General features: G+C 33.3%; 3 protein-coding genes across 6 annotated transcripts in view; 1 reads left to right on the top strand and 2 right to left on the bottom strand.

Moving 5' to 3' along the window:
* Positions 1-91: 91 nt before the first annotated feature.
* On the bottom strand, positions 92-10,870 carry LOC124543151 (fibrinogen C domain-containing protein 1-A-like). The gene is made up of 8 exons (XM_047121222.1): positions 10,345-10,870; positions 2,036-2,183; positions 1,858-1,953; positions 1,536-1,692; positions 1,199-1,463; positions 994-1,120; positions 438-591; positions 92-355 (listed from the first exon to the last, which is right to left on the bottom strand). The coding sequence occupies exons 1-8, from the start codon at positions 10,787-10,789 to the stop codon at positions 209-211; spliced, it is 1,539 nt and encodes a 512-aa protein (XP_046977178.1). The 5' UTR covers positions 10,790-10,870; the 3' UTR covers positions 92-208.
* Positions 10,871-12,642: 1,772 nt separating this feature from the next.
* Positions 12,643-14,811, top strand: LOC124543010 (3-hydroxyacyl-CoA dehydrogenase type-2). Its single transcript, XM_047121002.1, has 6 exons — positions 12,643-12,915; positions 13,028-13,192; positions 13,271-13,435; positions 13,562-13,690; positions 14,046-14,154; positions 14,563-14,811. The coding sequence occupies exons 1-6, from the start codon at positions 12,907-12,909 to the stop codon at positions 14,751-14,753; spliced, it is 768 nt and encodes a 255-aa protein (XP_046976958.1). The 5' UTR covers positions 12,643-12,906; the 3' UTR covers positions 14,754-14,811.
* Positions 14,812-15,745: 934 nt separating this feature from the next.
* The window catches only part of LOC124543094 (nuclear hormone receptor FTZ-F1), a 67,203-nt gene continuing 60,908 nt past the window's right edge, over positions 15,746-22,040 (bottom strand). For all 4 annotated transcript variants that reach the window (XM_047121133.1, XM_047121134.1, XM_047121135.1 and 1 more), the window contains one exon: positions 15,746-21,283. Coding sequence is in view for 2 of the 4 variants with exons in the window: in XM_047121135.1 (XP_046977091.1) it covers positions 21,277-21,283 (7 nt within the window). In the remaining 2 variants the exon portion in view is untranslated. The remainder of the gene's footprint in view (positions 21,284-22,040) is intronic.

Here is a 22,040-nt window from a genome sequence, read left to right as displayed (position 1 = left end):
CGTAATTATAGTTGAAACATTTACACGACGATTTTAATTGTCGAAACTACATCATATAAACATTTTGACGCATTATCGATAACTACTTAAAGAATAAAAATTGTGATAAGACTTTTCTTTTTAAGATAGAAAATCTAAAGAAAGATAGACAAATAAGTATAAATGACAAATGTAGTGCATTGTTTCAATTAATAGCTTTTGTATTTGATCATGTATAGTTAGGGAAGAATCCGTCGGGGTGTAGGACATCGTAGCGGTAGGGCATGCGGCCGCGGACCACGTCGTACGAGCTCTTCGCGTCTTTCCCGCGCGCATGTTTCCTTTCGTTTTGTGATTTGAGGCTGTCTACATTTATCTGAAACATTTGTTATCAATAATTTTAAAGTTTTATAATTCATCAAATCGATATAATGAACTAATTCAAAATAATCATTTACCCTTTCGCTATAGTCAATCGGTCGACTCGCTGGCAGAGGCCTGATCATCATTCGGGTCTTATAGAGAGGCGATGTGGGCCCGTTGAAGGACACCCAATAAATAGACTGTCCATTGCTCTCCTCGGCAGTTATTAAATATTTGCCATTCAAATTACTAGAAGGAAAAAAGCTTAATAAGAACGATTAACGATTTATACATGATATTAGGAGCATATCATGTATAACTCGTTGTCAAGCGATGTCATCCATCTCTAGGTCGAACTGGTCAAGAGTTGGGGTGGCAATAATTGGCGCTATGTTTTTTGTCCAATATGAATTACTAAAAGTTTGAGCAGTTACAATTGAGTCTCGCTGATCCTTCTCAGTTGAGTCTTCCGAAACGATGGTAGATCAACTTATAATACAGTTCCTAAAGAATGCCACCGTACCTCACGCATTCCAAGATGACGCCCTTATTTTAAGCTCCGGGCGAAGAATCATAATACCTCAACTTATATTACTATCAATCGGCTTAGGAAATCTTGAGTAACTCCAAGACATTTTGAAGATTACTTACCTCTTGTCACATTCCTTATACCACCACGCTCCCCCGTGCTCGATAGAGCATGATCCGTCCTTCCATTCGTCATTGTCAAAGTCGTATGTAGAAAATTTCTGTCCCGCGTGGTATGATAGTGAGTCCCCTGAAAGCATAAATCGAACCTGAATATATAGCATTTTATTTGGCGTGAAGGAAATTAAAGAGTTACACATGTGGGTACCAGCACTGCCACGAAATGTTCCGAGTGTGCTTATACGATATCCTTCATATTCCGGTCCCAGCGTAAAAACTGAATATGTGGCTGACACTTCTTGTCCATGTTGTGCTTCCATTTCTACTCTCAACTCGTACAATTTCTGGTTTGTCAAATAATATATCTTTTCTAAGCCGAGCCAAAATTCGCCTGCAAGATTTCCAAATCCGTGCTTGTATTCTATCCAATTTTTGTAAAAGTCTTGAGATCCGTCGAATCTGTTTTGTATCACCTATAAATTTTAAAATTTTATTTACGCTTAAAATCGAATACAAATTAATATTAAGCATAATGTTAATATTACCGTCCACCCGCCGCCTGCAGAGTTGAGGTCACAAAGAACGTAAAAAGGTTCTGTATCATCAGGTTTGATCTTGTATATACCGGTCACATTGAATCCTTGCGCTTGAATTTCCTGACAATCAGTTGGATATCGTTCTGAACGGTCTACTCGGCCTAATCTAAACAGAAATCAGTTAAATGAATCAACCTTAGAGTAAGATGCTCGTGTCTAATGCGTGATAGGTCATTTCTATTATAATCTCTGTTAAATACTAATAATACAATATAGACTCTTAATGTAATAGTAATGTAGTGTAATATAAATCAAAGTTAACGTAACGAACCTGCAATCGCATTTTTTAGATTTTTGCTCTTGTAAAACTCGTCGAAACTCGGTAATCAAATTGGCAGGGTCCATAGTACGTCCAATTTGATCTGAACTGTTAAATAGAAAGTTTTTTTTATATTAGATAAATCTTCATAATAATTAAAGATACATTAAGTAGTTAAAACAAGAAATACTCATTAATATTTCGAGAACGTTGTCTATTTTTGACCTCCGATATCACATTCAATATAACTTCCACGTTGCTCGAAAGTGACTTCATGTGCGTTTCCAGAACCGAAAGACGATTATCTAAAGCTGTCTCCAAATGGCATTCGGTATCCACTGTAACATTTAAAAAAAACATTAACCTAAAATTTGCAGTCTAATTATTATTTCTTGGGTAGAGTCACCACATAACAAGGCATGAAATGTTTATGGTTTAAACTAACACGTTATTTAAAATTACGTAAAATAATTTGAATTTTTCTAATGTAGAATGTTTACGTACAAATAAACAATACAAGCCATTTATGATTAAAAGTATAAATTCGGAAACATCCAATAACAAGTAAATATATATAGATGTATATGCAATAATACAAAAACGTATATTGGTTTCTTAGAAATAACTAAATGCTTGTAAATATCACGCCGCTAGAATGGATTAATAAATACACTTGTGGCAGAATTTTATCCGATAGATGGTTCCCTCGCGATATTTATTTCACCACCATACACGAAATAATTTATACATGCACATTTTGTTATATTATTACGACGCAATTTATTTTAGTCATTATATTTAAGCAAATATATGAGCGTACCATTTGATTCTCTACCATAAGTTCGTTTTGGACTTTCTAACATCGTTTTTATTTGTTCTATATCAATTTTAAAGGGGCCTAACATTGCTTCCACTTTTTCGTTATAGTTTAGATTATCTATAGCAGTTGTAATATCCATCAGTTGTTTTAATATTTTATCGGTTTTCTCGTGAACTTCTATGTCCAATCTGTTTAATCTAAAATCTATACTTTCCATTTTTTTTAAATGTTTTTCACTTGCCGTTATTGTTTCCATAAGTTTTTCTATGACCACTTCGTTATCAGTCGTTGTTTGAGCAATTCTAGTCAAATTCTTAGCTCTACTTGGAGCTATCATTGCGTCATTTAATTCGTTTTCATATTCTTTTTTCCACAATGTGTTCTCGAACCGCTGTGGTTTTCGTTTACTATGCTTTTCCCGATGCAATTCTCCTGATACAACACTAAAGACAAGGGTTATCGACAATAGTTTATAATTTAAAACCATGTTGAGATGTAATTAAAAGGAATAATGCAAAACGACTGACGCGATGCTGCATCTTCACCGGCGTGAAAAGTTTATAGTTAACTAAACAAAAACAGCTTCAATTGTATACTTTAACATATACACATACTTCGTAGCCGTGAGTGAATTGGCAAGAATTTTCCCGCGCTTGTTTATAAAAGTAGAACAAATATAATATCAATTGATCCACATTATTTATAAACATAACATACCCCGCATTTTGTTGCAAGAGCAAAAGTAATATTGTCTGTGCCCGATGTCACCGGTACCGCGTCTCATCGTATGTACATGTAGTAATCGTATAAACAGATAAAACTACAGTATAATTAAAAATTTAACAATTTTTGTTTTGTTTGTTAAATGAATAGGAAAAAAATCGTCCTAAACTATCAATTAATAATTATTTAATTAACAATTCATACTTCACATGTTTACGTAATGTTTACGGTCTATTTTTGGTATTTACGGCATAGCAATTGGACTTTACAGGAGAATAAGATCCTTCTTAAATTTTTTAATTAATTTTAATTTCATTTTTAGAGAAAGTTAAGTATACGCAGAAGATTAATAAGCTTTTGATCATTCATATTGTAAGCTGAAACGACCTTCAATTCAATCAATACTTCATTAAAATGATTTGATACGTATTTCAGCATTTCTGGATATTTTACATTTGGTATTTTTTATACAGATTAGTCTGTATGTCCGTCATTATTGAAGTTAGAAGCATTCAATTATATATTTGGGCTAACGATTAAAAGTGAGTTGATTCGTATTCAAGCGTTTTTGGATATTCCACCCTAAAGGCTGAAATACCCGCCAATATAGTATATAGATATGCCAACAGGTATACCAATATTGTATAGAAATGTATGTCCCTTTCAGGGACCTCTTCGCGAGGATAACAGTATAAATAGAATCCAGAGAGTTTTTCGAATTCGCTTATTAATTCTTTATTTAGGCTATATATATATTTATGGCCCATATGCTCGTCCGCCAATCTATATTGGCGGACGAGCATATGTGCCACCTAATGGTGAGTGGTCACCATCAGACGTAGACAATGACGCTGTAAGAAATATTAACCACTCCTTACATCGCCAATGTGCCACCAACCTTGGGAACCAAGATGTTACGTCCCTTGTGCCTGTAGTTACTCTGGCTCACTCACCCTTCAAACCGGAACACAACAATAGTGAGTACTGTTATTTGGCGGTAAAATAACTGATGAGTGGGTGGTACCTACCCAGACGGGCTTGCACAAAGCCCAACCACCAAGTAATTGGTGTAACAGTATTACACAATGTCTAATTAATAACTTAGCTATTGAACTGTTTATGTTTTTAAATTTTATTTTAAATTAAGTAAGTTAAATATGTAATTTCTTTTTTCATTGCATGTTATTTTTCAGGAATTTTTGAGGAAAAATAAAATTGAAACAATATAGTTTTCGTTAAAAATCATCCTCAGTCATCCTCATCACCTTCTATCGTGAATACGTCGAATTACAAATAAGCCTGTATATTTTATTGCATAACTCTTGGAAGATTGTTGTGGTGCATCCGATCCCTATAATTTGACGTTTGAGTTTGGGCACCGGCCAAACCCGTCAATTATAGACCTCTTCTAGCCTGATGGCGAGAACAAGTAGGTAATCCTTCTTGTTCTCGTTTTCGTCGGGGCTGTTCAGCCGATGATCTTCTAGATTACTTCATACTCATAGAAGGGCGGAAGCAGTTGAGAGCAGGGAGCATTAGTGCATAATTTCTACGGGTCTCCCGGGAAATTATGCAACTGAATCACCAGATTTTTATGGTGCATGCTCTGATTTAAAATTCGTCAATGCTAGTGTTCCACAAGATTGCGATCTATCACCCACTCTGATTCTTCTGCATTTCAATGACTTCCGAAATTTTGAAATCTGTAACATTCCCTGCTATGCAGACGACAGTACCACCGGCCTTAACTGGAGAAAACCGGAACAAACTTGTGTCTGAAATCGAGTCTTAATCTAACAAATTCTCGGACTGGGGCCAGCTAAACTTAGCCCATATGTGATTGCTTTATTACTCTATTAACATATCTGATGGCGGGGAAGTAGACCGGCTCCCTGCCTTCACTGGATCACTTAGTAAATACGGAAACCCTCGGATAAACTTCCACTTCAATCCCAAAAAAGACGTAAGTTTGCGCGTTAACCACTAATATAATTACCATTTGTCATATCTCCACGATTTCAGAAGATTCCTATAGGCGCCACAGCTAGTATCGGAATATTTGACGCAGATATTTCAAGCCTCGTTCAGTTCCGCGGTCAACTGGAAGGCAAAGCCAAGTTGACTTAAAAAATCTCGGTGTGCTCAGCAAGGCAAGACAGGATTTCATCGCCTATGAATATATAAGGCGCGAATTCGCCCCCACATGGAGTACTGCTCTCACCTCTGGGCAGATGCTCTCCATTACCAGCTCCTTCTTTTTGACCGTATCCAACGCAGATCGGCTCGAATTATCGACGATCAAGGCTTTTCGGACCTACTTGATCCCTTGGCTTTGCGTACAGATGTTGGATCACTCTGCATCTTCTACCAAATTTTCCGAGGGAAAGATTCCGAGGAATTGCTCACATTTCACCTTTGGACATCTCGTCAAAATTCATAGATAAAATTGTTGTTGTTGTTTAAAAATCCACAACAGCGCGATTTTTAAGACAATTTCTACCTCGCACAACAACTCTGTTGAACCAGCTTTCGCCGACGTTTAACCGAACCGATACAACTTCGGAACCTTAAAAAAAAGGAGATTATTCCTTCCTGGCCGGCAACGCACCTGCAAGCCCCGCAGATGTCTATGGGTGGTGGTAATCACTTTCGATCAGGTGAGCCTCCTGCTCATTTGCCCCGTACAACATAAAATATCGTATGTTGTCTTTTAAATAAATTTGTATAAATTACGTATAATTTTAATATATTTATGCTTATTTTAAAATAAAGCTGTTGTTTTTTTTTCTGGAGCACGAACCCTTCCCCGAAATGAAATCCTGGCCAATCCTGGGAGTTTAGTAAATTCTAATCGTTTGTAAATAAATAAAATTTTATTTTTTGATTTTAAGTGAAGCTGATGTAGACTAACATTTTTTCTTAATATGGATAGATTAAGCGTGCCGTTTATATGAATCAGAAACTACTTCGGGGACAATTTCAAAAGAAACTTTCGAATAAAGCAAAAATAGACTTTACTTTACTATACCTACTTACTTATACCACCCTCGAAAGAGCTGTAATCGACCTCAGTAAGAAAACTTTGCAAAAGAGCTATTCGTATGCTATGTCGTACATCATATGACATCACATCATATACACAGAAAATTTGATTAAAGACAGTAAGAAATTCTGCCCCAAATCGCACCCTGACTGTAAGCCGTTTAGGATTTCCATCAATACATAGTATAAAACAAATTTGCTTTCTCTGTCCCTATATCTTTAAAACTACGCAACGGATTTTGATGCGGTTTTTTTTAATAGATAGTGTAAATAAAAAGTGTGATAGTGTATATAATAAATGAACAATATAGTAAAGAAACACTGACAATTTTAGAAGTTTGCAAAGTGATGTCGTAAATAAACAAATTCTTTAGTATATTTAGTATCAGTATTGCACCCGTGAGAAGTCGGGGCGGGTGACAATTACATGAACATAACCACGTTCCGGAAGGTGATTCAAATATCCAAGTAACCCATAAATAAAAGATTCGACCGAGTATTGCTAACGTGCTCCTCAGAATTGTTTCGTTCCCTCCCGTTCCCTTAATTTGTCATGGATCCTGTGCTCAGAACCTTACCAAACTTTCACCAAACTACCCTTAAAGTATATCCTTTATAATAAAAAAAGAATCATCAAAATTGTGTCAACGAATTTTGAGTTATTCACCTATTTATCGCGCACATACATAATGCAAATTTAAAACTTATGTCGTTTTCATACGGATATCACCATCGGAAAAAATAAAATTAAAATGAGACCCCATGGGAAGCATTACCTTTCAAACAAAAAAAAATTATCAAAATCGGTCCACCCAGTAAAAAGTTATGAGGTAACAAACATAAAAAAAAAATAAAAATAAATACAGACGAATTGATAACCTCCTCCTTTTTGAAGTCGGTTGAAAATACATTGGTACAGAAAAAGCATATTATTCGATACAAGATTTTATTGATGATAAAAAAGCGTGGAGTTAATACCTGTTGACTTCCAAGCAGGATATATTATAATCGTTTGTAATTAACATCACTTTGTATTTTTTAAATGTTAATAAATAAAAATTTTAACAAAAAGAAAAACCGACTTCAAACAAAACACTATTTTAAAACAAATGAATATGCACGAAAAAAGTAAGAAAAATAATTGCGTATTCAACATATTTTTTAGAGTCTTCCTAAGTTAAATGAAATGAAAAATATTAGACTACTTAAAAGTCGATTAACGATTATATCATGTAGTTATAGTTATTGGTATATTTGGAGCCGGTGTCAGCCACGGTGCCCTTGCCCCAAAAATCAAAAGAAAGAAGCGATACGAGCTCCTTGATTGATCCAGTATATTATTGTGTAAAAGGTAATTTGTAAAAAACATATTTGTTAAAGTATTCTCGTAATGTTTTTTGATAGATATACTGTAGGGTTTTATTGGCTGACACCGACTCCAAATATAACAATAATTATAACTACATGATATAATCGTTAATCGACTTTTAAGTAGTCTAATATTTTTCATTTCATTTAACTTAGGAAGACTCTAAAAAATATGTTGAATACGCAATTATTTTTCTTACTTTTTTCGTGCATATTCATTTGTTTTAAAATAGTGTTTTGTTTGAAGTCGGTTTTTCTTTTTGTTAAAATTTTTATTTATTTTTTGATTTTAAGTGAAGCTGATGTTGACTTACTAATTTTTTTAATATGGATAGATTAAGCGTTCCGTTTATATGAGTCAGAAACTACTTCGAGGACATTTTTTAAAGGAAACTTGCGAATAAAACAAAAATAGACTTTCGAAAATGCGGATTTAATACGTCACGCGGCGTAAACTACAAGGATCCCTCGAAAGAGCTGTAATCGAACTCAGCAAAAAAACTTTGAAAAAGACCAACTATATTTCGTACATCATATGACATCACATCACATACACAAAATTTGATTAAAGATAGTAAGAAATTCTGCCCCATATCGCACCCTAACTGCGAGCCGTATAGGAGTTCCATCACTACATAATATAAAACAAAGTCGCTTTCTCTGTCCCTATATCTTTAAATCTACGCAACGGATTTTGATGCGGTTTTTTTTAAAAGATAGTGTGATTCAAGGGGAAGGTTTGTGTATATAATACATGAACAATATAGTAAAGAAACACTGATAATTTTAGAAGTTTGCGATGTGATGTCGTATATAAACAAATTCTGTAGTATATTTAGTATCAGTATTGCACCCGTGCGAAGCCGGGGTGAGTAGCTAGTTGATTATATATATTCAACGCATTAAGTCTTATGACAAAATTTGCAGTTTTTGGAGAGCATTCTTTTTAATTTTCATCTTTGCATTGCTCATGCACCAAATACAGCTTGTGATTAATTTTGGTACACAACACAGATTGTATATTAGAGAGTATAATAAGGCTTTTTCGTTGAATTAAAAATACATATTTCAGTAAAAATCCGACACTTAGTTATGTTGTCGCAAGATTAATAGGAAACTTTAATAGGAAATTTAATAGAAACGACGCATATAATCGTGAGTTATAGTTACGATGTATAATCCATGTTGCAACGTTTTACGTCGGATATATGTAATATTTTGTTCTTTTTACATGGAAAATATAGTTTTCACGGATGTGTAGTTTTATATGATAATAGTATCAAAACCTCATTCTTGCTAAAAATAATGTTACGACCCAACATGCAGGAGGTGTCGTTATTAGACACACAATTTTTTGACTTTTTCAAAAGGGAACATGCTAGAGATTCTTACATTCTATAATATAACAAAATCTGGATGAAATTTGCCTTCAATGGCAATTCCCATTTGATATCCACAAGTGTTAAGAGCTTTGAGAGAGAGTTGACACTATGTTTAAAGAATAACTAAATCAAAAATCAAAATCAAAATAAACTTTATTCAAGTAGGCTTTTACAAGCAGTTTTGAATCGTCATTTTACAATTAAGTGAAGCTACCCCCGGTTCGGAAAGTAGATTCTACCAAGATGAACCGGCAAGAAACTCAGTAGTTACTCTTTTTCAACCGACTTCCAAAAGGAGGAGGTTATCAATTCGTCTGTATTTTTTTTTTTTACGTTTGTTACCTCATAACTTTTTACTGGGTGGACCGATTTTGATAATTTTTTTTTTATTTGAAAGGTAGTGCTTCCCGTGGGGTCCCATTTTTTTTATTTTTTTTTCCGATGATGGTATCCATGTGAAAACGACATAAGTCTTAAATTTGCATTACGTATATGCGCGACAAATAGGTGAATAACTGAAAATCACGTTAACCAATTTTGATAATTCTTTTTTTATTATAAAAAATATACTTCAAGGGTAATTTGGTGAAAGTTTGGTAAGGTTCTGAGCTCAGGATCCATGACAAAGTAACGGAACGGAAGGGAACGAAACAATTCTGAGGAGCACGTTAGCGATACTCGGTCGAATCTTTTATTTATAGGTTATTTGGATATTTGAGTCACCTTCCGTAATGTGGTTATGTTTATGTAATTATCATAGTCGAATTCGACTATGATAATTACATAAACGACGTTGCAACATGGATTATACATCGTAACTATAACTCACGATTATATGCGTCGTTTCTATTAAATTTCCTATTAAAGTTTCCTATTAATCTTGCGACAACATAACTAAGTGTCGGATTTTTACTGAAATATGTATTTTTAATTCAATGAAAAAGCCTTATTATACTCTCTAATATACAATCTGTGTTGTGTACCAAAATTAATCACAAGCTGTATTTGGTGCATGAGCAATGCAAAGATAAAAATTAAAAAGAATGCTCTCCAAAAACTGCAAATTTTGTCATACGACTTAATGCGTTGGAGTATGCATCACATATATATACTAATACTTCTCCTTGATATTACTTTAATATGAAAACAAAAAAAAAACTTTACCTCGCAATTTAGGACTTTCCTCCTTGTCCTCTGATGATACCACGTATTTTAATTTGTCCAAATCATTTTTAAGTGATTGTAGAGAACTTTGGAGGGCATCTACTGGACTAGTTTTCATAGCTCTTAACACTTCAGTCAAGTATTTCAATATAGTGTTTGTCCGTTCTTGAAATGTTGCTTCCAAATGAACTACCTTAGCCTCGACAGTTTCTATCAATTTCAGATACCTTTCGCTGGCCATCAAAGTCTCTACAAACTTTTCTACAACCACTTCAGGTTTTGCTATACGATCTGTAGTCGTTGGCAGTCTACTGTAGTTATATTTGTTCTTGACAAAAATGTTATCTAATTCATCGTCATAATTCTCACCGCGTTTTGGTGGCAGTTCTTTCCGAGCAGAGGAAATGCCGTTTATCCAAAGAATAAATATTAAAGTCGTCCACATCGTGCACACTTCGAAATAATCCCAGACTCACCGAACAAGATAAAATGATCTTGAATGGAATGTTTAAAAATATGAGTTACTTATTTTAAAACATTTGTCCTTATACTTTCCATTGTTGTGAACTTTTTAACAAAATATTAGTATTAATCAGTAAAAACAGATGAAAAAGTGAAAAAACGTACCTACTTTTAAGAATATTTCTATAAATGTATATTCAACTTCTAAAATATTTATTTTACTTTTAAAAAAATCTTATTGCTAGTTTGAAAGAGAAAAGTTTTTTATTCACGCATTCCCGTTTATAGATATACAAAATCTTACAATTATTATTTCTATTAAATCATACATACTTAAGTATTGGGGAACGATAGCATTAATAAGTCTTAGATTTCCATATAAAAAATACTTTTATATTCGATTCGATTTTCTACCACCACTATATGAGTTGTGCGTTGCCAATGGGGTACTTGTTTGTGAAAATCAGTTCAAAATATGTATTTCTCTAATAAACAAAAAATATGCTTCGGCAAAATAAACACCTTTTCTTGTCATAAACAAAATATTTAAAAAAAAAATATTCCCGCAAAAACGCTGTCAATTTTGGTGACGTCACATTGATAAAAACATGTGTATGTACGAATGGTACACAACAAAGTTAATAGCTATAAATATTTGTTTTTTTTGGGAAAATATTGAATCACGATCTCTATCTGGAGTGTAATGTACACATTACATACAGCATTAGAACATTAGTTCACGCGATAAAGATACTAAAAATAACAACTTTCATTTTCAATACGATAAATTAATAATGCGCTTTTATGACACAAAATCTAGTTTTTATCAAATTTCATTATCAATTTTATAATATGTATTATCAAATTTATTTTTCACCACCGATAAAACCCTATCGTCAAAAGCATGCATGTAATTTAGGTAATAATATTCTGTTTTTTTTTTTGTAATACCTCAAGATCTAACAATATGACGTAAAGAAAAATGAAATAGCTTAAAACTTTAAATTATTTCCTACCTGTTTTTATTATTAAAATGATATAATAGTGAAAATAGATTTTTTGCTAAGCATATAAAGGTTCGTTAAGTTTTGGGAACGGAAACTGTTGACTGCGTTTGGGAATATGTGCTGGTGACTGGTGTGTCCTGCAATGAACCGGCCAGTTTCAAGAAGGTAGTTAAATAAGTGATAATATTTTATGCCACAAAGATCTTAAAATGCAGTAGCACCCTTGCTTAAAGACTCCAAGAGAAAGCGACCCTCGAAGTACCAGAGTGAGGAAAACAATTAGACTTCACAATCCAATTTCTCAGGCAGTAAAGACTTAAAGTGCATCAAAATCCATGTATCGGTGTTGCGATCTCCTAGGTCCACCCTAAAACTGAACTTTTCGTACAAACGCAGAGAAAGAAAGTCCTTATGGGGCAAAGGGCACAACGACTGAAAAGATTTCAACATCCTCACGATACATTAGGTACATTTTAGGTATCTATAAAAAATCGATCTCCCTCAAACAATTTGAGAAAATACTCAACAGGTACGACAATTATCACAAAAGTTAACAACTGATTGGACAAAAACAAATGTAAAATCATAACGGTCTTTATAATTTATATAACAAAAACTAGTTTACTCGTATTCTCACAAACTTGACTGTGACAATCAATCAATTGCTTATGAGTCGAAACCGTTAGCCGGATTTTTTTATATCCGATTTTAAAAACACATAAATTCATACAAATCAATTGCTTTACTTGTCCCTATATACATAAATTATATTGGAACGTAACTGCTATTAAAATATTTAACAGGTGGAATTAATTTAAATATCTTTATTTTGTCGAGCTGGTAACCCTAAATGACCTGAATTCATAATTGATAAGATAAAACAATTTAAACTGGGATTTGATAGGAGTTTAAGTAAATAGTTGTGAGAAGTAATGACTGTATTATGACTTAGATTTTTTTGAATTACGTATAATTTATTCACTGATACGGTTGTTACATAATTACAAAAGTACAGCTCAGTTGTTCGTATCGCTCGACGCTCACTGATTTGAATAACTTATCATTACTTTAATTTATAAATTAAATAATAAATATGTTTAAGGTGACTGGAAAACCATATAATTAAGATAATTATTAAATTAAGTGCTCAGCATGATTTCCAATATTTGCTATGATAATACTATATTAAATATTTTTTATAACCTTTTTATTAGGGTCTTGTTGGATTAATAACGGGAGGAGCATCAGGGCTGGGGCGTGCAACAGCTGAACAAATTCTAAAGCAAGGAGGATCTGTTGTCATTTGTGATCTTCCTAATAGCAAGGGTCAAGAAACTGCAAAACAATTAGGTCAAAATGTGGCTTTTGTACCAGTTGATGTATGAAGAAATGTCATTATACTCAAAATAATTTTATTTTAAGTACAGATTACACTTCAAATCCTTTTATTTTAACAGGTGACTTCAGAACAGGATGTAAAGGGTGCCTTACAAGCTACAGTTGATAAATTTGGCCGTTTAGATGTTGCCGTTAACTGTGCTGGAATCGCAACTTCAAGTAGGACTTACAATTTTAAGAAAAATCAACCCTTTGATTTGAAGATGTTTCAGAAAACTGTTGAGGTTACCTAAAATTTTAATTTTCTTCAATAGATTTTACTTCTATAGAAATAATATTTAAATACTAAAAAATTGTAACAACAATTTATTTCACAGTACAATGATTCAGATACTTTACTCATTTTACAGGTTAACATTATAGGAACATTCAATGTGATCCGTTTAGCTGCAGGACTTATAGGCAAGAATGCGCCTGATGCCGATGGCCAGCGAGGGGTAATTATCAACACTGCCAGTGTCGCTGCATTTGATGGACAGGTAAATTATTTAAATGTGCTTAGAAATTTATAAAATGGTTCCTTTTTCACATAATATAAATAGATAAAATTAATTTATTATTACAATGCTATGTTTTAAATATTTTATAACATTCAACGATTCCTTGTAGTAGGTACTCTTTAACAATCATATAATTAGGCACTTAGTTTAATTACATCATGCTAATAAATTAATATAAAAAAGTGTTCAAAAGCTTCATTATTTTAAATTATTTTCTTTTAAAATATCACAGTGTAGAAGTTACTGAATTCTAAAGGAATCTCTTTATTGAAAGCCGAATCTAACAAGCATTTACTTCAGTTTTTATTTTATATTCTTTTTTCGACTTTTTCAGATAGGTCAGGCTGCTTACTCAGCATCTAAAGCCGGTGTTGTTGGTATGACACTGCCTATTGCCAGAGATCTTTCCAAACAAGGCATACGAGTAGTCACTATAGCTCCAGGTATATATGTACTTACTTACTTTTACTTGTTTAATAATTAATAAAGTGTAACAATAATGTGCTTTGCTGACTTTTAATGAAATAGCTTACAATTTACCCTGGGCAATTAATTGTAGAACATAGAAAATTAACATTATCTTTATTAAAAGAAAGTTCATCTAAATAAGTTTATATCTTTGAAAAGTATTGTGTGACAGAAGAGCCTAATTTCAAATAAATTTCAATAAAAACATTGAATTGGTTATATACCACAACATTGATATGTGGACATTATGTTTGTTAAAAGAAAGTGCAAAAGACGATGTATAATTTTAAATAAAAACATATTCAATGCATTTGTACATGATTTCTGAAGTAATTTAAGGAGTTTCGTAATAATATTATATATAAAAAATTATGTTGTTACAGGTTTATTCCGAACACCAATGTTAGAACAGTTGCCTGAAGCTGCAATTCGTAATCTGGAAGCTTCGGTGCCGTTCCCATCTCGTCTCGGTCACCCACAGGAATATGCGTTGCTAGTGCAGAGCATCATACAGAATCCCATGCTTAACGGCGAGACAATACGGTTGGATGGCTCACTGAGAATGCAACCCTGATTTTTATAGAAATATAATTTTATACCAAAAACAAACTGTCACAAAATAAATTTATATGAAAAATATTGTTTTTTATGTTTAAATCACTGGTTTCAGAATTTTGCTTATTTAAATAAATCTCTAAGACATTTATTCTATTCATTTTTGTGAAAGTAATAGTTCTGTTGAAAATTCAAAAATAATATCCAAAAATAAAAACAGCTGACATGATCAAGAGGTATTTTAAAGAACAATAATCTTGTTGTCTTTTTTAAAATTATATAATACTTATACAATTTTATATTTTATATACCGGGTTCAGTTGTGTTGTAGGTGTTGGTAGTCAGTTGATTGGCTTTACAAGTGGCCTAAACCCACCTTGGAGTTCAAGCTTCCTTCCTTTCTAATTTTATCAAATTCGGTTCAGTGGGTAGGGCATGATGAAAGAGCAACCCAGTTACTTTCGCATCTATAATATTGTACAGATGTGCACAACTTAACATCATAGTTAGGTAATGTTTGCAAAACAATTTATTTATTTTTTAAATTATATAACTGTATTTTTTCGACGAAATCTGAACAACTTATTACTGGTTCTGTAATTTCGTATATTTCTTTCATAATATTTCTGCACAAAACGGACTGTTAAAGGAACACGTGAGGATACCTGCATGAGTTCGATGGAAATCTGTCATATGCGAATATCTGAGTGCAAAATATTCATTCTATACTTTTAAGTAGTTGGGTTTCGAACAAACAGGTATAAATTAATATTTATTTAGGTTTTACAGTTTTAAATATATAGGACGTTATGGGGTTTAGAGTCTATGTTGTTGACTGTAGTGATCGTGTCGTGTCGTGAAATGACCAAATTTCAACTTCTTAGGATAAGAAGAAACAGTTCTAGTCCAACAAACAAACATTGCAATGTAATATACACCTTCAAAGTAGGCCAATTCATATGGGTATCAAACTGGGTCAGTTCATATCATAGAATAGCAAAAAAACAATAGTTTAAACGAAAATATTATTTATTTCTACAATAACGGTCGGCAGCGCGAGCAAGCGCCACCGGCGTACGTGCGTCTCACAATATTTATTAAACACAAAGAAAATAAATATACTGACGATACACGAGTGACACCGCCATATAAATGTATCTAAGTGGCCTTCTAAAAATAGATCATTGTCGTGTTTTCAATTTGAAACTTCAAAATAAAATAGACAATAAAATTAGTTTAAAATATAATGACAACAATAACTATTATTTTGAAATGTACAAAAGATAATATGTGAGGTAATGACGCGGTACAATGTTAAGGTAATTTTAACTGCTTCACTATTAACTGAACGACACGTATTTTAGTAAGTACTTCACACAGCTCACGCGTCTCGTACGCTCCTTCCGCGTACAAACGAACGTAGTATTAAAACTAAAACTCGCTAAAATTACAATTTAAAAATAACATATTGTTCGCGCTGTTTCCAATAATTTATTTAGTGATGTCTAAGGTGATGTCAGTTAGGTGAACAATTTTTACAAGAATATCAGATTCTTTTGTTTCCTGTGTTCAGTTAATATAGAAGCAGATTCACATTTACTTTTGTTGCTTACTTTATGTGGGGACTTAATATATGTACTATAAATTTACAATAATAATTAAAAAGGTCACTGGACCGAGATGCGAGGGACGCGTTCCGACTTGCGTGTTTTCGATGTTAGGTGCTCTGGCAACGAAATTAACCTTAACAGTTTTCGCATTGCATATAAATTAGACGGAGCTGTCGCGCATCTTCAAAAACCAGAGCCCCAACACCAGAATTGTGGCCTCACGGTTGCCTTATAAACAGTGAAGAAACATAAATAGTCGTATTACATCTATAGATAGATTTATTTAACAGCAAATGCGACATTGCATTGGTATTTTGCCAGCCCCATAGATTCAACGATAACCATTTACGATGATTCAAAACTCTGTTTACCTCGCCCTAGCTATATGTACAATTACTTAATAAAATACAACTAACACGGCTCGCGAAATAAAGTTAGGTGCAACAGAAATAATCACTTAGGTACTTAAAAATTACAACTAATATGAACCCTTCAGGCTTTGGCCTGTCGATTCGCTCAAATTCACGTCCTCACATCAACTTAAACCGATAGAATACTATACACAGACTAAAATAAACAACATCGACTGAGATTAAATCTAACTTATCGTTAATGAACAACAAAGTGGTTAACTTACAAATTGTAACGCGTACGTCGAGCGTCACTAAGCGTTACTATTAGTGTTATTTTGGAATGTGTGTGACGCATACAATCCCATCCAGTAACCGATCGCCTAAAGTATTGTTAATTATCGTCGAATGAAATATGTGATGATGAGAGACTAAAGTTTCAAGTGAAAATAATGCGGCCGCCACCGGACACGACGAATGCGCGAACGAATCTGAGCGAACAAAACAGTGGCCGGTGTGGGCGGCGCGTACGACGCACGGCGTACTGCACGTTGGTATTGCGCATGCGCGACGCGCCGCCACCCAACGCTCGCCCGCGCTCGCGTGTGCGACTATCTAAACTCTTAACACCAACATTTACATTTACAAATAACACTCAGCGTGTACCTTACCACTTCAAAATACTTATCAATTTAAATTCATAAATATAGATGTATATTACTTATGCGACCGCTAAAGTACAACATATTTTGTATATTACAACCTAACCTTAAAAGTAGACAGTAGGTTTAACATTATAAGCATATGTATAATTATGTTGATTTCAATAAATAGTATTATGATTGTTAATTTGTCAAAGTATATATGAAACGCGTGACACAGAGTAGCGATCGGACAGGTAATCGGATATAAAATATTGAACACTGGCACCTTAAAACTTGTTATTGTCTAAGTATCTTTAATAAATTAAATGAAAACGTAAACGAACATTTACGTTAAATAAAAAGCGTTGTATGCGACTGGCTTGCCGGAAGGGCAGACCACGGCTACTAACCCTGTACAAAACACTTAACTAATGGCACAAGACCTCATTTTGTATCACCACTGATGTGTCGAATATAATTCAAAATACATTTATTTCGTTTAAAATATTTACTTATGTATATGTACGGCAATATACTTAAGCTAAGTAGACAATTATACATACTTCATCTTTTTATGATATCATTTGATTTGAGTATATTAACACTCGCCTTTGATAACATAAACCTAAATATATAAATATAAAATACGTGAAAGCGAAATAAAAAATACGAATATACATAAATGGTAACAGTTAATTTTAATATTGATATAGTTCTTCGATATTTAGTGGCGCGATCACTTGACTACAATTGTATTTCAAATGTGTAAGAATCAAAAAAAAATAATACTGTATTATGTTCTTTTAATAGCAATATTAGTATAAATATAATATATAAATACTGTATAAAATGGTAACCTAAAATGGTAATGTGGGAAGTATATATCTAACAACGTGGTCATCTATGCAATTACATCGTTTTTATAGGGATACTAATGAAACTTAATTTATATTTAAAAAGGAGCCACTTTTATCTTATATCAACAAATTTTAGTATAGAACAAGCCAAATTCTAAAGCGGATATGGACAAGTTGAAGTTAATTCATAATTGGTCACAATACGTCGCTCTGCCCCTAAAGCACGGACAGGTAAAACCCACACAGCCTATATGTACCTAACTATGTCATACCATCACAGATCAGCTTTGCATTCGATAAAGCGTCTAAAGCTTGTGAAGCTGCGTGATTGTCACGAGTAAACGAGGACTCGGAGAGCGCGGGACGAGACAAACAATAGTGGACGAATTCACATACCTATAGTCATACGTCTAAAAGAAAAGCAGCTTCACTTAATTTATAATAGGCTATTTGTTTAAATATCAAGACGCACACGCGGGTTTTAGGCGATTCCGTAGCCACATATTCAGCCGAGACATGAGATGATTAAGCCGAGAAAACAAAAGCGATACGATGAGAAATCATGCACTTATTGAAACGGTGTCGACGAATCAAATTACTATTAAACGTTGATAACATCACCACATTTCAAGGAACTTTATCAGAGTTGGTTTTTATTTCATATGTTACACTATACACCAGGTACTAATTTCCATTCTATTGTCCAACGGTATCTTCTAACAATAAATTGTCCGTACGACGCGACTGCAGCCCGAATCAAATTATCATCGAACGACGTGGTTAATAAAATAACGCTAGTTGAATCAATTTATAAAAAATTGTTATTTAAGTCGTGACATTAAAATTAGTTATCACTGGACGGTATTAAAGATAAATGATGGTGCCATTTCTCTAAATTACAATCATTCAAGCCTAGATTAAAAATAAACGGAAAATTTTACTCATAAACCTATCATGCTACAAACTCGTTGATGCGGTCAACTAAACATTCGCACTTGGTGCGGCAATACCGTAAATAAATTTCATAATTACAATATGTGAACGTTAACCTCAAACGCAAACCGACAATCACATATAGTACGACACAACTTAGATGTCGCATCGGCAAAATTCGTAAAACCGATCACACCCGAATTGAGTACCCTATACCAAATTATCAATATTTATTTCTCATGCGAATATGATCTTTGCACAAACGTAATAACATGTAATATCATATGACCTAATATATTCGTCAATTTGACGCGTGGATTTACTCACACTTGCTTTCTCTGACGCGTGAATCTATAGCGACGAATAGCGTCGAATGGCGCGATAGGGAGCTATTTCTATTGGTTGTGTAAATCGGCAGCAATCGGTTTTAATTTCATTCCATTGCATTTTCCGATGCTACATCTAATTTGTGTCCTACAATACCTTAGTACCCAAATGTACAAGAGGCCCGTCGGGCGCAATCGCTGGTCGACATAACGATCCCGCCAGCCGACAGGTGGCGCTGTTGGCTAAGAACCCTACCGGAAACGCGGATCGAGTGCGCTCGACGGGCCCTTGCCTTCCTATCAACTGTTGCCTAAATATAAAAATAAAACGTTCTCAAATCAAATTTGTAACGCATATGTACGCAGGTATCACACAATGATAACACTATATTATAATATTATTTTAATACAGTATGTATAACTGTTTCCACATTAAAAGTTGATCAATATAATTAAATACGTACACTACTATATTTATTTTAGAAAAATACGAAATAATGTACTTTCAGTTAACATATTATATATGTTAATAAAGAACAATATGCTTTATAAAAATACATCGTCCACTCCGTCCAAAGACCTGTAGACGCTAGTACCCATATTTTTTAAAAATCTATGATTTTTAAGGCTTCTTGCACGTATTTGAGAAATATTTTACATAATTACAATATAAGTAGCATTAATCACTGTTACGTTCTATTTATCATATTTACAGAGATTTTTATTAATAATTATTTGTACTGGTACGGCCGATAAAATCAATACAGATAATTCTTCATAACATTTAGATAAACATTTTAATGAAACAACTGTAAATTTTAACTTGATTTTCATGATGCATTTCTTACGTCTTAATGATATACATATAGAGAATTTTAATGTTAAAACATCAACTTCAATATAATCTTAAATATTTTCATTCCAATAACTATATTAAACACATATCTGCCGATTGTTTACGCGACACACGTGCATTGGTCTAGTCGGAGGGAAGACTACTCGTATGTACAAGTACCGGTACCCGTTAGTCGAAAAATCAAATTCACACTTTAACAAACAATATACAATTTGTAAATTATATTGTATACAAAACATTCTAAAATCAAATGAGGTTTTCTTTTCGTGTACCGTGGGTCCATCGTTACCCTGGAAATATAAAATGGCTACACTAATGCATGCGTGTCGACGACTGAAAAACACGCTGAACTTCAACAGCCAGTAGAAGTAGACGAGTAAACTAAACATGGCTCATACATTCCGACGTCAACTGCTTAAGTCTCGATTTAACAATTGTGTTTTCATAAGTGAAGTGAAACGCCGCGGCATACATCGGCATAAAACTATTATTTATACATAACATGATCATCTCAACTAACATTAAAACGGTTCATCAAATTTCTTCGTTTATAATCACAGACGCTTTCCTAAAATATGTATTGAAATATTTTTTCCATCGCTACACGCATCAAGAGTTAAGACAAGCTAGTTTATCTATACATAGGTAGGTACTTATATGAAATATCGATACACCGTTTTTTACACTGCTCAATAAATTAATGGTAGCTACAAGAGTTGTTAAATATTTTTTTTGTATGTTTATGTTACAGAGATTATGCAGATAAACAAAGGTCTTATCTGTATCGGGACTAGGCGCGCAGTGCCGACGGCAGGCGCTCGGCGCAAAATAACTTATTACGTTTAATCACACACCAAGTTAAAGTCTAAACCTAAAATAATAAGTAATATTTTTTATGATAATTCATGTAGGTGTAGGGGCGCGCTTGGCGCGTTTGCGTTCCTCCAATTACTCTTCACTGGTGTTTCAGGATCTGGAAAAATAAACTTTTTATAAAATGAATTATAACGAAACGATGGCAGGCAGTACTGGAAGGGAAGACAACCGGATAACCGAATACAATTATTTTCGCAACGTTACCACACACCCGTTTCAACCAATCGTGTTAATTCAACAGTCGAATTACTTTCGACGTTGACATGTCCGACCACCACCTTATTGATTTATTGTTTTATAACTTCGTGACAAACGTTAGTTTATGGATGTTATAGAATGAGATCATTTGAAAAACATTTTTTTTTCTATCGGTACAACTTTTTAAATCTTTCTACGTGTATTAATTTGGCCCTATGAAGTGTAGATAAAATACGACTATATTTTAATTCGCAAGCAAAAATAAATAAAAATAAAATGTACATTGCTAAGATAATACAAATACATAAAATTTTAATAACTTATAAAAGTTAAATAATTTTATATCGTTTTATATTTATTACTTTTATATCTAACTATTTAATTTTGAGCTAAAAGTGTAATTACGTATAAAATAATAATTGATTGAGTTGTCTAAATGTTTACTTGTTATATTTAGTTCGAGTAGAGACTAAGAAAGCTATAATAAATGTGTCTTTTGTCTACAAAGTGCAGAAGTAAACGATTAAGCCGCATTACAACGCCTCTAGAGGTCAGCTAGATATATCCATATGCCTCGGTTACTGTGCGCGTACATTTTGCCTGTGAATGTGCAATAATTAAAGTTATACGCAATGTGCAGTCGTATGGTGCATGGA

Source organism: Vanessa cardui, chromosome Z (assembly GCF_905220365.1).
Source record: "Vanessa cardui chromosome Z, ilVanCard2.1, whole genome shotgun sequence".
NCBI lineage: Eukaryota > Metazoa > Arthropoda > Insecta > Lepidoptera > Nymphalidae > Vanessa > Vanessa cardui.
This window is presented reverse-complemented; position numbering and strand designations above follow the sequence as displayed.

Coding starts and splice junctions, on each gene's coding strand:
- LOC124543151 (XM_047121222.1), bottom strand. CDS start 10,789: ATGTGGACGACTTTAATATTTATTCTTTGGATAAACGGCATTTCCTCT. Junction 2,184..10,344: donor GGAAAGTCCTAAATTGCGAG/GTAAAGTTTTTT, acceptor TAAATGTTACAG/TGGATACCGAATGCCATTTG. Junction 1,954..2,035: donor CGTTCTCGAAATATTAATGA/GTATTTCTTGTT, acceptor TCTATTTAACAG/TTCAGATCAAATTGGACGTA.
- LOC124543010 (XM_047121002.1), top strand. Junction 13,193..13,270: donor TGGCTTTTGTACCAGTTGAT/GTATGAAGAAAT, acceptor TTATTTTAACAG/GTGACTTCAGAACAGGATGT. Junction 13,691..14,045: donor TCGCTGCATTTGATGGACAG/GTAAATTATTTA, acceptor CGACTTTTTCAG/ATAGGTCAGGCTGCTTACTC.